The sequence below is a fragment of the Penicillium chrysogenum genome (genome assembly GCF_028827035.1).
Source record: "Penicillium chrysogenum strain IBT 35668 chromosome Unknown utg000005l_segment0_segment0, whole genome shotgun sequence".
NCBI lineage: Eukaryota > Fungi > Ascomycota > Eurotiomycetes > Eurotiales > Aspergillaceae > Penicillium > Penicillium chrysogenum.
Window position 1 is genome coordinate 9,437,154 of NW_026622753.1, and position 13,036 is coordinate 9,450,189.

At 49.8% G+C, this 13,036-nt stretch overlaps 6 protein-coding genes across 6 annotated transcripts; 3 read left to right on the forward strand and 3 right to left on the reverse strand.

Moving 5' to 3' along the window:
- Positions 1–468: 468 nt before the first annotated feature.
- N7489_011943 (thiolase family protein) lies at positions 469–1,865 on the reverse strand (the record flags this gene model as incomplete). The annotated part of the gene is made up of 4 exons (XM_056717692.1): positions 469–669; positions 718–1,323; positions 1,380–1,661; positions 1,719–1,865. 4 exons carry the CDS (start codon positions 1,863–1,865, stop codon positions 469–471), a joined length of 1,236 nt encoding a protein of 411 aa, XP_056565314.1.
- A 500-nt stretch (positions 1,866–2,365) lies between these two features.
- Positions 2,366–3,134, forward strand: ubc2 (E2 ubiquitin-conjugating protein RAD6; the record flags this gene model as incomplete). The annotated part of the gene is made up of 4 exons (XM_056717693.1): positions 2,366–2,415; positions 2,593–2,657; positions 2,723–2,947; positions 3,008–3,134. Exons 1-4 carry the CDS (start codon positions 2,374–2,376, stop codon positions 3,132–3,134), a joined length of 459 nt encoding a protein of 152 aa, XP_056565315.1. The 5' UTR covers positions 2,366–2,373.
- Positions 3,135–3,949: 815 nt separating this feature from the next.
- Positions 3,950–6,974, forward strand: N7489_011945 (putative kinesin family protein (KinA); the record flags this gene model as incomplete). The annotated part of the gene is made up of 5 exons (XM_056717694.1): positions 3,950–3,954; positions 4,014–4,039; positions 4,109–4,203; positions 4,258–6,683; positions 6,746–6,974. 5 exons carry the CDS (start codon positions 3,950–3,952, stop codon positions 6,972–6,974), a joined length of 2,781 nt encoding a protein of 926 aa, XP_056565316.1.
- Positions 6,975–7,748: 774 nt separating this feature from the next.
- On the reverse strand, positions 7,749–8,648 carry N7489_011946 (EF-hand domain-containing protein; the record flags this gene model as incomplete). Its single annotated transcript, XM_056717695.1, has 4 exons — positions 7,749–7,928; positions 7,983–8,278; positions 8,359–8,444; positions 8,638–8,648. 4 exons carry the CDS (start codon positions 8,646–8,648, stop codon positions 7,749–7,751), a joined length of 573 nt encoding a protein of 190 aa, XP_056565317.1.
- A 537-nt stretch (positions 8,649–9,185) lies between these two features.
- N7489_011947 (transmembrane 9 family protein) lies at positions 9,186–11,303 on the reverse strand (the record flags this gene model as incomplete). Its single annotated transcript, XM_056717696.1, has 4 exons — positions 9,186–9,253; positions 9,310–9,745; positions 9,810–10,147; positions 10,202–11,303. The coding sequence occupies 4 exons, from the start codon at positions 11,301–11,303 to the stop codon at positions 9,186–9,188; spliced, it is 1,944 nt and encodes a 647-aa protein (XP_056565318.1).
- A 362-nt stretch (positions 11,304–11,665) lies between these two features.
- Positions 11,666–12,805, forward strand: lcp5 (small subunit rRNA maturation protein LCP5; the record flags this gene model as incomplete). The annotated part of the gene is made up of 1 exon (XM_056717697.1): positions 11,666–12,805. One exon carries the CDS (start codon positions 11,666–11,668, stop codon positions 12,803–12,805), a length of 1,140 nt encoding a protein of 379 aa, XP_056565319.1.
- Between the last annotated feature and the right edge of the window lie 231 nt (positions 12,806–13,036).

The window sequence follows — 13,036 nt, forward strand, 5'->3', positions numbered from 1 at the left end:
TGCTCGGTTGATTCCTGAAGAATGAGGCAACAACAAGAGACCCGAAGAATAACAACTAGCTAACTAGTTAACTACTTCGAGGATCATTTTTGAGTTGCGAAACGGGCGATTAGCGAAAATGATTGTAAGATGAGACTAATAGGGAAGTATATATTAAAGGCCTTGTGAAGATATGTAGTCAACCTAAGAGAGGAAAAGGAGAAAAGAGGGCGAGAGGGCCAGAGGGCGATGCACACTAACTATGTATTTCCATAGAAAGGCTGGAAAAAAGCACGCCAAGAGTTTATACAAAAAAGAACCTCCAAAGCAAAAGCTCCAAGTAAATATATAGAATTCGGCCAACCTGCTATTCCAAATAGCAGAAAAGGTACATATGTACACGTTCCTGCTATACGGGATGATATCCAAGCTCGCATTGCCATTTGAGTGTATCAGTCATAACATGCCACTGCACTATTTTTGGTGGAATCAATCCACCCGATCCAATCTCTGCACAACCATCGCAGTCGCAGCACCACCGCCGTTGCAGATCGCAGCCACTCCATACTCGCCGGGCTGTAATTGGTGGAGCAAGGTGACGAGAATACGCGAGCCTGAGCTGCCAAGAGCGTGGCCGAGAGAGATAGCGCCTCCGAGCATGTTGACTTTGGCGTTTTGCAAACCGAGAATCTAGGCGAGTTAGATCTGATGTGGAAGTGAGACAAATACGGTACTGACCTTTTCATTGGCTTTGATGACAGCTGCGAAAGCCTCGTTGAATTCCCATACCGCCACTTGATCCTTGGTGATACCGGCACGTTCCAGCGCAATCGGGACTGCTTTGGCAGGGGCCACTGGGAAGTCGACAGGGTCGATGGCGGCATCGGCTGTAGAAACGATACGGGCCAAGACACGGCTGCCAACGCCATATTCGCGAGCGAGATCTTTGCTGCCCAGGATTAGAGCAGATGCTCCATCATTCATGGTAGATGCGTTGCCAGCGGTTACGGTACCAGTCCCATCTCGTAGGAAGGCGGGTTTCAGGGTCTTCAACTTATCGGCACGCAGGTTTTCGAAGCCTTCATCCCGTTCGACAATGGTATCTCCTTTCTTACCTTTCACAGTAACTGCGGCAATTTCATCGGCAAACTTGCTCTCCTTCCATGCCTCCTGGGCCCGCTCATATGACTGAATGGCATATAAATCCTGGTCCTCCCGGGAGATGTCATAATTCTTCGCAGTATGTTCGGCGCAGATACCCATGTGGAACTTGTTGTAAACATCCCATAGACCATCCTTGATGAGACCATCCTCTAGCTTAATCTCACCAAAGGGGGCAATTGGCTAGCACGTGCCATATAATAAGGGACACGAGTCATGTTCTCCATACCACCAGCCACCTGTGCTTCTGCTAGGCCAAGTTGAATGTTTTGTGCGGCAAGTGCCACAGCCTTCAAGCCAGAAGCGCAGACCTTGTTGATTGTTGTAGCTTCGATAGTGGAAGGGAGACCGGCAAAAATAGAGGCCTGACGGGCGGGCGCCTGGCCTACTGAACCCTGCAACACATTTCCCATATATACATCCGTAATCTTCTCAACCGGTACCTTAGATTTATCTAGGGCGGATTTGATTGCAACAGCGCCGAGCTCAGGTGCTGATACGGAAGCAAAGGAACCATTGAACTGGTCAACCGGAAGTTAGTAAATTACTCCTCAAGACATTTATCGAGGTACACATACCTTTGCTGTCGGTGTCCGAGACGCACTCAAAATGTAAGCTTCCTGAATCTCCTTACAAGTCGGGCGTGCGGAGCTGAACTGTCGCTGGGCGCGAAATGCGGGGAATGCCCGCTTGGGGAGACGAGCAGACAAGCCTGGGGAAATCATGGTATATTCAAGATAGAAGTGACTGGTAATTTGACAGTATTGAAGAGTAGAAGAGTTATGAGATGAGAGTTAAGGACGAAGAGCTGAGGAATGCTCATGCATGTGCTTATCGGGATTCATCCGCCCGTATAACCGCCTATAACCGCCACTCCGCTTGAACCGAGGTCCCAAGGCGGTCCCCAAGGCGGTCGCCGTGGCCCCGCCCGGGCGGTATCCATCGATGACATAATAATCGCTGAGTCAGGAGCTCCCCGGAGCCGGAGCTCTCTCAACTTCGGTCTAACCCCTTTCGGTTTGTTTCTCCATTGGGATATTTCTTCCGATCTTCCCCTCCATCGCTTCGCTGCATATAGCCTACCGTATCAATGACCTTTCAGGTTTCCTCTCCTTCCCCTCTCCTCTATTTCCTTCTCTCCTGGCTGCCCTTGCAAAGACCTATCCGCAGCTACATACACGCGGCTTTAGCAACCCATTTTAATCACTTTACGCCTTCCCCGATTGTTCTGTCATGTCTACATCCGCCCGCCGTCGTCTTATGCGGGACTTCAAGGTACGCGTCAATATCATCACCTCGCCTTGGTTTATCTGAATTCTCTGCTATATCAATGAATGGTCTCATTTGAAGCCATCCATATATTGCCGTTGCGTCTAATTTGCTTTTTTAACTTTTTCCTCGGTGTTCTGTGTCCAAGATGATTCGCCTCCGCTAACATTTCCATACTTGCAGCGCATGCAAACCGATCCTCCAGCTGGCGTCTCTGCATCTCCAGTCGCTGATAATGTCATGACATGGTATGTTTCTTCCGCATTATGCTTTGAAGTTCTTGTTCTTGGCAATGGTTCTGATGAAATGTCAGGAATGCCGTCATCATCGGCCCCGCCGACACGCCGTTCGAAGATGGCACATTCCGCCTGGTCATGAACTTCGAAGAACAATACCCCAACAAGCCCCCGGGCGTGAAATTTATAAGCCAAATGTTCCATCCCAATGTGTATGGAACTGGCGAGCTCTGTCTTGATATTCTGCAGAACCGCTGGAGTCCGACATACGATGTGGCGGCTATTCTTACTAGTATCCAAAGGTAGGGTGGGCTTGGTTATGAAAGATCGCTATACAGATGCTAATAGATTGTCGATTCTAGTCTTTTGAATGACCCCAACACCTCATCTCCGGCCAACGTTGAGGCCTCGAACCTCTACAAAGACAACCGCAAAGAGTACACCAAGCGAGTGCGAGAGACGGTCGAGAAAAGCTGGGAGGACAATTGAGCAAATCAAATATGCTCAGCCAATTTCGATGGCCTGACATTCTTACGAATGAGCACAACAGCTTGGCTGTTTGGTCTGCACAGCATGGGGTTACTGGCGCTTGGTATCTTATTCATTCAGGTTGTGTATTCTTTCTTCTCCCTTTTTTTGACGTCTTTATTTCCTTCTCATCTTTTATCTTTATCCTTTTCTTTTCTTTTCTTCCCTTTTTTCGAGATCTCTAGTTTCATGGTTCTTCATACTTCGCGAGGTCATATCCGGCGAGTTTTACAATATTACATAGTCTCATTGTTTTTAGTGTATTAGCCTGTTTCCCGCAAACCTTGCTCTCCGGTACTTTGATATATGCATTGTAGAGAATATAAATGGGCATGCAAGTAAACCAGAGGTTCAACTATATCCTACATGTAATTATTTCCTTGTATAGTTCCCTACATATACCTTAAGCTTATCTGCAGGGGGTTGCATATCCGAGTCCGGGGGCGGTAAGCCCAAACGGGGTGAGTGTCAACAGTTGAAATCCCACTCTTTCGCGTCAACCCCCTCCCCTGCAAACTCCCGTTGTAGGTCTTCTTAGATTGGCCGTCCTTTCTTTGCGGCCTGGTTGTTGATTTGTCTTTTCCTTCATTCCTTGAGCGTTTTGGTCCACGGTGCACGTGGACCCCTGATCCTCAACCCCCCTCCTCCGAGCCACTACACCGCAACAGACGAGTTCCCATTTGAAACGCCTCTGACGAACTCCGAGGCCCACCTACCCCTTCTCGGGGTCTATCTTCTAGCTTGCGCGTGTCATATCCAAGTCACACTCTACAAATATGGCGTGAGTACATGCTCTGCCGTATCATGCGTGTGTCATCACTAATTGATATGGTTCCTCAGGTCCGCGGGGTCGAACACCATCAAGGGTATGCAAAGACTGGCACTATGAACCAAAGTACGTTTTACTAGGACTGGTACTGATTGCATATATATAGTGGTTGCAAGATTCCGTCCGCAGAACAAGGTTGAATTGGCCTCTGGGGGTAAGCCCATCGTCGAATTCGAGAATGAAGAGTCATGCAGCATCAACGTGAGTCCAAACTTAACCCAGAAACTGTGAGGGCTATACTGACAAATATTCTAGTCCCGAGAGGGCACAGGGGCCTTCACCTTTGATCGGGTGTTTCCTATGGACACCGCGCAAAACGACATCTTTGACTTCTCTATCCGACCGACCGTGGATGATATTCTGAACGGATATAACGGAACAGTTTTTGCCTATGGTCAGACTGGTGCCGGAAAATCATATACGATGATGGGTTCCGACATCGATGATGAGATAGGGAAAGGTATCATTCCACGCATGATCGAGCAAATCTTCGCCAGCATCCTGACTAGCCCGAGCAACATCGAGTATACCGTACGGGTCAGCTATATGGAAATTTACATGGAGCGGATCCGTGATTTACTCGTGCCTCAAAACGACAACTTACCAGTCCACGAGGAGAAAGCTCGCGGGGTTTACGTCAAAGGATTGCTGGAAGTATACGTATCCAGCGTGCAGGAGGTCTACGAAGTCATGCGCCGGGGAGGAGCAGCACGCGCCGTCTCTGCAACCAATATGAACCAGGAATCCTCTCGCTCCCACTCCATCTTCGTTATCACTGTCACCCAGAAAAATGTCGAGACTGGGTCCGCCAAGAGTGGCCAATTGTTTTTGGTTGATTTAGCTGGTAGCGAAAAGGTCGGCAAGACCGGCGCAAGTGGCCAGACTCTGGAGGAGGCCAAGAAGATCAACAAGAGTTTAAGTGCGCTAGGAATGGTCATCAACGCACTGACCGACGGCAAATCGACACACATTCCTTACCGTGACTCCAAACTCACTCGAATTCTCCAAGAATCCCTCGGTGGTAACTCCCGAACGACCTTGATTATCAACTGTTCGCCCAGCAGCTACAACGATGCCGAAACAATCTCAACCTTGCGTTTCGGTGTGCGCGCCAAGGCCATTAAGAATAAGGCCAAGGTCAACGCAGAACTGAGCTCCTCGGAGATGAAGCTGCTGCTGCGCAAGGCGCAAAGTCAAATGACGAATTTCGAAAGCTACATTTCAGCGCTTGAGGGCGAAATCAGCATGTGGCGTAGCGGTGATAGCGTCCCCAAGGACCAATGGACCCCCGCGCGAGGAAGCGAAATTGTCAGTGCCGCGAAGACTGAAGCCCGCGCTCCACGTCCAGGTACGCCCTCGCGTTTACAGGAGACTGCGCGTTCAGAAACCCCGCGCCCAGATTCACGGGTTGGAGATAGGTCCAGCACTCCTAGCCTGGTACTGGAGAAGGATGAGCGCGAGGAATTCTTGCGCCGTGAGAATGAATTCCAAGACCAGCTCTCAGAGAAGGAGTCGCACATTGTCAACGTGGAGCGCAGCCTCCGCGAGGCACGCGACGAGCTTAGGTCTATGAAGGAGAATGGCGCACGAACCGGCAAAGATAATGAGCGCTTGGGTACAGAAGTCAACGAGCTCCGCATGCAGCTCGAGAAGGTCTCATATGAGAGCAAGGAGGCTACCATTACGATGGATGGCCTCCGGGAGGCCAATTCAGAACTCACAGGCGAGTTAGATGAAGTCAAGCAGCAGCTTCTGGATGTCCGAATGAGGGCAAAGGAGACCACGGCGGCGCTTGATGAGAAGGAAAAGAAGAAGAGTGAAAAGATGGCTAAGATGATGGCCGGGTTCGACCTCGGTGGTGATGTGTTCTCCGATAACGAGCGCAAGCTGCAGGATCTCATCCAGCGCGTCGATGCTCTACACCAAATCAGCTCCGAGGGAGAAGTCATTGCACCAGACGACATCCTTGACCTTCGCACGAATCTTCTCGAGGCGCAAGGCTTCATCCGACAAGCCGAGCTGACCGTGAACGACCGAAGTGACTTTGGCGAGCTGCAGGACAGCCGCCGTGCAGATTTGGAAAAGAGACTGGATGACCTTCAACGAGAGTATGAGGGTCTATTGACGCGCAACCTGGGCGAGGGCGATGTGGAAGAGATTCGAGGACGGTTAGAGCAGGTTTATGTGACAAAGAAGGAGGCCGATACTGCAGCGGCAGAGGATCTTCGTTCTGACATTTTGCGCAAGGATGAGGAGTTGACCAAGTTGCGACAATCTCTTGTCGATACTCAGTCCCGGACGTCCACCAATGGTGCCGCAAGCAAGACTTTGCAGCAGCAGATCACCGAATTCGATGCCATGAAGAAGTCTCTCATGCGTGACCTTCAGAACCGCTGTGAACGTGTTGTCGAGTTGGAAATCTCCCTGGACGACGCACGAGAGCAGTATAACAACGTCCTCCGATCCTCAAACAACCGGGCTCAGCAGAAGAAGATGGCCTTCTTGGAGCGCAACCTCGAGCAATTAACCCATGTACAGCGTCAACTCGTGGAACAAAACAGCAGCTTGAAAAAGGAGGTGGCAATCGCGGAGCGGAAATTAATTGCAAGAAACGAGCGCATTGCCAGCCTGGAAGCCCTGCTCCAGGAGAGCCAAGAGAAACTTACCCAGGCCAACCACCGGTATGTCTTGACGCATTCCTTTGGATCTTGCTTAGTGTACTCGATACTAACTACCCTGATAGGTTCGAAGCTCAACTCACCGCTGTTAAGGAACGCCTCGAAGCAGCGAAGCAAGGTTCTACCCGCGGCTTACCGAGCATGGATGGGAACGCGAGTTTTAGCTTTGGGGGGTCACGCATCGCGAAGCCTTTACGCGGAGGTGGTGACGGGCCGGCGAATGCGAACGTCGCGGGCATACAATCACAAGAAGCGACCGGGAAGCGCAGCAGTTGGTTTTTTGATCGCCGATGATCCTAGCCCACTGTCAGAAAGCTGCTCGTCCCTTGCACAACTCTTTCTGAGGCTTGATGGTTGTCTGCCGTGTACCCCAGATCTCGTGCAATTCGTGCTTCTTTCACTGGCATGTGGTTGATCCTGATATTGGTCTATATTGATTCCTCTTTACGCTGTCTCACGAGTTTCTTCTGTCTCTTCCTTGATCATCTGATCAGCAGGCTTTTTCTTGTTTCTGGTGTGATTTTGATACATATTTTTCTTCCCCATGTTTCCTTGCATTTCTCTTTCCAGTACATTAGATCCCATGCCGAGGACTGGCTCATGCGTCTTCCCGATACCCTTGTACATCAATTCCAGATAGAATGGAGAAGAGCTGGTAGTATGCGGGGCTTTAGTGATTTTGATGTCACATACTATTATATACGAGACAATGGATTGAATTCGATCCCCATCCAAGTCAGCGCATAGTTTCCGGGTCTGCCTTAAGATATAGTTCCTTATTTGGAAGAAAGACAGTCACAGTTCGATCAAAGTCAAGAGTCCAAATCTAAGTTGATAAGACACTGTATACGTACACTTTCACTACCGACCTTTGGAAGGTTGTACTCTCAAAATATACAAAAGACATGGGGGGGTAATCGAAAAGATGACAAGGACCAAAAAATAAAAAAAATAAAAAAAAGTAAACTAGAGAAACAGAGAATATGAGAAGAGAATATGCAATGCATCCCCTTCGCCCGTCCAAAAGAGAATGCCTCACATTGCGCCAGTATTCGCCCAAGCAACAATCTAAACCAATCCGTCGTAAAGCGACAAGGCACTGACGATAGTTTCGTCCCGTTTGCTGCCTTCTTTGAACTCCTCGATGTCGAGGCTGCCATTCTCATCCTTGTCCATCATCCGGAAGATCTTCCGTACGCGCTTCTCCGGGGTATCTTCGTCCTCAGGGAGTTTCACCATGGATCCAACCTGTATTCCAGTTAGTTATTAGAGCCTATCTTCATAAAACCCCATTGTACATACCATCTTATAGATCGCCTCGACAATGGCCAGCATTTCGTCATAAGTGATTTTTCCATCGCCATCAATATCGTACAATTGGAATGCCCAATCCAGCTTATCCTCCATCTTGCCCCGCGAAGTCACGGACAGGGCGCAGATAAACTCCTTGAAGTCGATCATACCACTGTTGTCCGAGTCGAAAACGCGAAAGACATAATTGGCAAAGGATGACGGGTCACCGAAGGGGAAGAACTGCCGGTAGATTTTCTGGAATTCTTCCTTGGTCAGGGTACCGGACGGGCAGTCCTTAAGGAATCCTAGAGATGTCCACATATCAGCTATCACTCTTTAACATTTTCGTATCCGATATGTGGCTCATATCTGCATATCTGCATACCTTTGTACCATTGTTGTAGCTCCTTCTTATCGAAATGTGTTGCCCTTTGCAGCTCATCGAGCTGCGTTGGCGAAAGCTTTGATTGACTGCGGAACACGGGGTCAACGCGGATCCTCTGAATTCAGGTCGCGTGATATTCATCATGACCTCAGATCGAAGGTACGGGGGGGGCTTTGGTCCTGGCTTGTTCCTCCCCCTCGAGGTGATGCGCAATCTGAAACCCACGGGGTCCGTTCCACCGCCATTTTCAAAGAGGGTGACAGGATAGTAGAAACTTACGACTTTCCCATGATCAAAATGATCCCTCTCGAACAGTATCAAGACCAAGTTCCAACCAAATCTGGGAGTGAGGGCCTTGCAATGGGCTCGGAGTGATGACGCGGGGTAGAAACAGGCGGGATGGGTGTGGCTGAGTTGTGGCTGGTAAATGCTAAGTGCCCAGTGGGAAGTACCTAGGTAAGTCTAAGCAAGGGAGTTCCCAATGTAAGATGAAACAAGTGCAACAAGAATAAACAAGTACACTTCTAAAGATAGAGAAGGTTGAAGATGGAGGTGGCGAGAGAACGGGGAAGTCCAGAACATCCCGGGGCTTGGCACTTTTCTATTAAGACAATCTCATTATCGCGTATATACATCTAGTCCGTGGACTTTCATTCCTCCATATCAAAACACATTTATCTATCTGCAAGGTAGACCTCTCCAAGCAATGGGGGCTTTTTCTTTTGGAAGAGGAAATAAAAGGACAAAAACACACAGAAGCGAAGTCTTCTCTCGTGAAGACCCCAAAATGCGAGGCTAAAATGTGAGAAACAGCAATAGGAAGTCCTTTAGTCCACCTTGATTGAGCCATAAATACGGTGGATGAATGCCCAACTGGCAAAGAAACCAATGGAACCTGCACAAAAGTCAGCAAAGAAAGCCCATCCGGAAGACACAGGAACAAGAACCTACCAGTCAGAATGAACACAATGAAGGCGATCAACGCCGAATAGCCCACATAGAGCACCGCCCCCGTCAATCCACCAAAGCTGACCCGTGTCGCCCAGAAAATGAGCGCATTCACAAATACATATCCTCCGGTCATACCTGCACCCATAAATGCGCGCCAGTGCCACCGGTAGTTCTCTGCACACAGCAAGAAATACACCAGCAAGACAGTGGTAGCCGCAGAGGTAATAATCATCAGGCCGTAGCAGAGGAACAGGAACCCGAACATGTAGTAGATCTTGTTGGTCCAGAGGGAGGTCATAATGAAGTACAGCTCGACAAAAATGGCACCGAAGGGGAGAATTCCGGTCAGCAGAATCGACGGAATTGTGCGCAGGCTACCAGACATCGGAGGAACCTGCCGAGGGATTTGGTTGGTCTTGGTAGGACCCTCAAGCGGCTATTGGAAAGGTGTGGTTAGTCACTTGAATGTCTGGATATAGGGGGTGGAATTTTAACAGTACCGATTGCTTGAATCCCAACCAGCTGCCTGCCACGCTCAAGGGCACGCTGATAACAAACCAGATCAAGACCAGTGCCAACATAGTTCCAAATGGTACGGCACCGCTGGATCCCTTGGCCCAAACAAAGAGATTCAGCGTGAAGAAAGTACCAAATACAATGCCAGGAATGAACAGAGGTGTCATGATAATGTTGCGCCTCCAAGCGTCGCCTCCGAATGTCTTATACACTCGCGCCGACACGTAACCGCCGATACCACCGAAAAGGGCGGAAATCAGGAGAATGGCAGTAGCCAGGAATCCACGGTTGGATGGAGAGAGGAGGCCAAGCAGCGCAAATGCTACAAGGGAAGATTAGCACCTAGGAGGAGAAGAGCGTGAGTTAGACTACCTACCGACAGTCACACCGGTCATCATAAATAGCTGGGCACCATTGCCAACCATCACACTCAGCAACAACGGAGACTTGGGGCACCGGAAGACGTCGCCATGGACCAATTTCCAGCCAGAATCCTCCTGGACTCCGTCTTCAATCGCAGCCGAAGTGCTGTCCAAATCCTCGAGGTTGAACGAATCAAGCCTGTTATAGCGAGCAATATCCTTCTTGAGTGCGCGGACTAGAATCATGCTGACCATACCGACGAGAAAAACCACGAAGACGGCCGAGTTGATGAGCGAGAACCAGTGGATCTTGGGGTCATAGACATGAAGATACTTATCCCACCGGGTAGCCCAGGCTGTGGGGGACTCCTTCCAGTACACACTATATGTCCAGGTGACTGTTGTCTCCCCGTCCTCGTTGAGCGTAAGACCATTTCCCGGAGTACCACATTCAGCGGCGCCACCTTCTAAATTCCGGGAGTCCTTGCGAGATTCAGGCTGGACAAGCACTCCAACAACGCGGTATTTATCCTTGCCGCCAAAGCCCACCTTATGATAATCAATCACAATGTCGTAGTGATTGTTGAGCAGAGCCTGCCCATTGTCATCTAGCTCACCCAGAGAGAAACCGGGGTTGTAGAATTTAGTCTTGGTAACACCATCATAGTTCAACTGCGCGGCTGGCAGCCCATCCACAATCCAGTTGATGTTGTAGCCCTGAGCTATTCGCCGATTGGTCCACTTTGCGCTGCGGGCATCAAATTTTGCCTCTGCACATATCGATTTGCACGTCTCGTTCTTTGCCATGTGAAGCTCGAATGGCGAGGTGCGGATCCGATCACCGAATAGAATGCTCCCCAGGGATTCCCTCACATCTTTAGGACCGTCTGCAGGTCGGCAGAACCCAAAAGCCGGATGGTAGTAGTCAAATGAGAAGACCGAATGAAGCTGATCATCTCGCGAGAGACTGGGGGTGAGGTGGTTGACATAAAGCGGAACTGCTTGTCCTTCGTCGTAGGAGGTCGGTGCAACACCTGGCAGATAAAAGGCCGTAGTCAAGGAAGGGATTGCTAGTAGAGTCGAGGAAAGAAGAAAGGCTCGATCGGTGAACCGCATGTTGGGTGTCTCTATAGAATTTGGAAGCCTGGAATCAACCTCAATTGTTTGTTTGGGAGGATAGGAGTAGAGCTTGGGTATCGGTGGGCGATCGTGAAAGAAAACGGGGGGTTGTTCACAGCAAGAAGCTACCCTAGAAAGAGAGAACCACGGTTCTCATCTGTGAGAAACTCGCGATACTCGAAGGAGGTAAAGTGCCAAAGTACCAAACTGCGAGTGACAGACTGGCAATGACGATCTAAGGATGTCTTGTTAGTGCCTTGGTGCCTTATTATTATCACACGTGACTGGTGTTATCGTCGAAGCGGCCAATTTTTTTTGTTCGCGAACTATTGTTCTCTACAAGTCATCGACTCTCAATCATGGCTTCAGCACAGGCGCCTGCACGCCCTCAAAGCCTATCGACATTACTTGAGACTCTGAATACTTGTCTGTCGACAACTGCCTCCTCTCTACCCAAGCCACACAAGGATGTGCCTTCCGATGTCACGATCGAGCCTCCCCAAGACGGCATATCTCTCCTCGACACCAAGAGCGAAATTCTCCTCTCCTACTTGCAAAATCTTGTGTTCCTGATCATTTTCCAACTGCGAAATGTGTCGGCGAAACAAACTCCGAAAGGGAACAGTCAATCTACGGACAACTCCCTCGAAGATGATATTCGCAAGAAATTGATTGAGCTTCGCGTATTCCTCGAACGTGGTGTCCGTCCTTTGGAAGGACGATTGAAGTATCAGGTGGATAAGGTCATTAAGGCTGCAGAGGATGCGGAGCGGGCAGAGAAGGTTCAGCCGGTCAAGACCAAGAAAAGCCGCAAAGCCGCGACATCAGGCAGCGAAGCCTCATCGGATGAGGACGAAGATGCGAGCGGCAGCGAGGAGGAAGAGGACATTGATGAAATGGCGTACCGACCTAATGTTTCTGCCTTCTCCAGGGGAGTGGCCGAGCAGAAGAAGGCCCAACCCTCCAAGGGTGCCGTCGAAGGACCCGGGGATGGCATTTATCGTCCCCCGAGGATCATGCCAACTTCCTTGCCTACGACGGAACGTCGCGAACGCCAGGACCGCAGACCGATCCGATCCAACGTCATCGACGAATTTGTTAGCGCTGAAATGTCCTCCGCACCCATGGCTGAGCCCAGTATCGGCAGCACAATCATTGATGGTGGCCGAACGGTTAAGTCAAAGAAGGACCGAGAGCGCGAGGCAGAGCGTACCACCTACGAAGAGACCAACTTCGTCCGATTGCCGAAGGAGACTAAGAAGGAATTGGCCAAACGGGGTCGTGGAAAGGATACCACGTACGGTGGTGATGAATGGAAGGGGCTCAATGAGGGCGCAGATAACATTGAACGTCTCACCCGGAGAAGCAAAAGCAATGGAGCCGCACTCGAGAAGAGTCGGAAGCGAGTCCGCAACGAGGACGGGCAACGCGGTGATGGTGTTGGCATGGGTCAGATCTTCGACAAGCGACGAAAGAAGGTTGACAGCTGGAAGCGGTAAAAAGTGGTTGCAGCGGGCAACCTCCATGTTCAAAGGCGTTTCTTTCTGGAATTCAATCACTTTGGAGTTTACTTGATTACCCAAGGTCCATTTTGACCAATGCATACCTGTATCTAGATTCTACGACATACATTCGAGGATATAATTCCACCGGATCAATTTGGTCTAGGGCTGTGTATGTGTATGTGTATGTGTATGTGTATGTGTATGTGTATATGTATATTTTATACC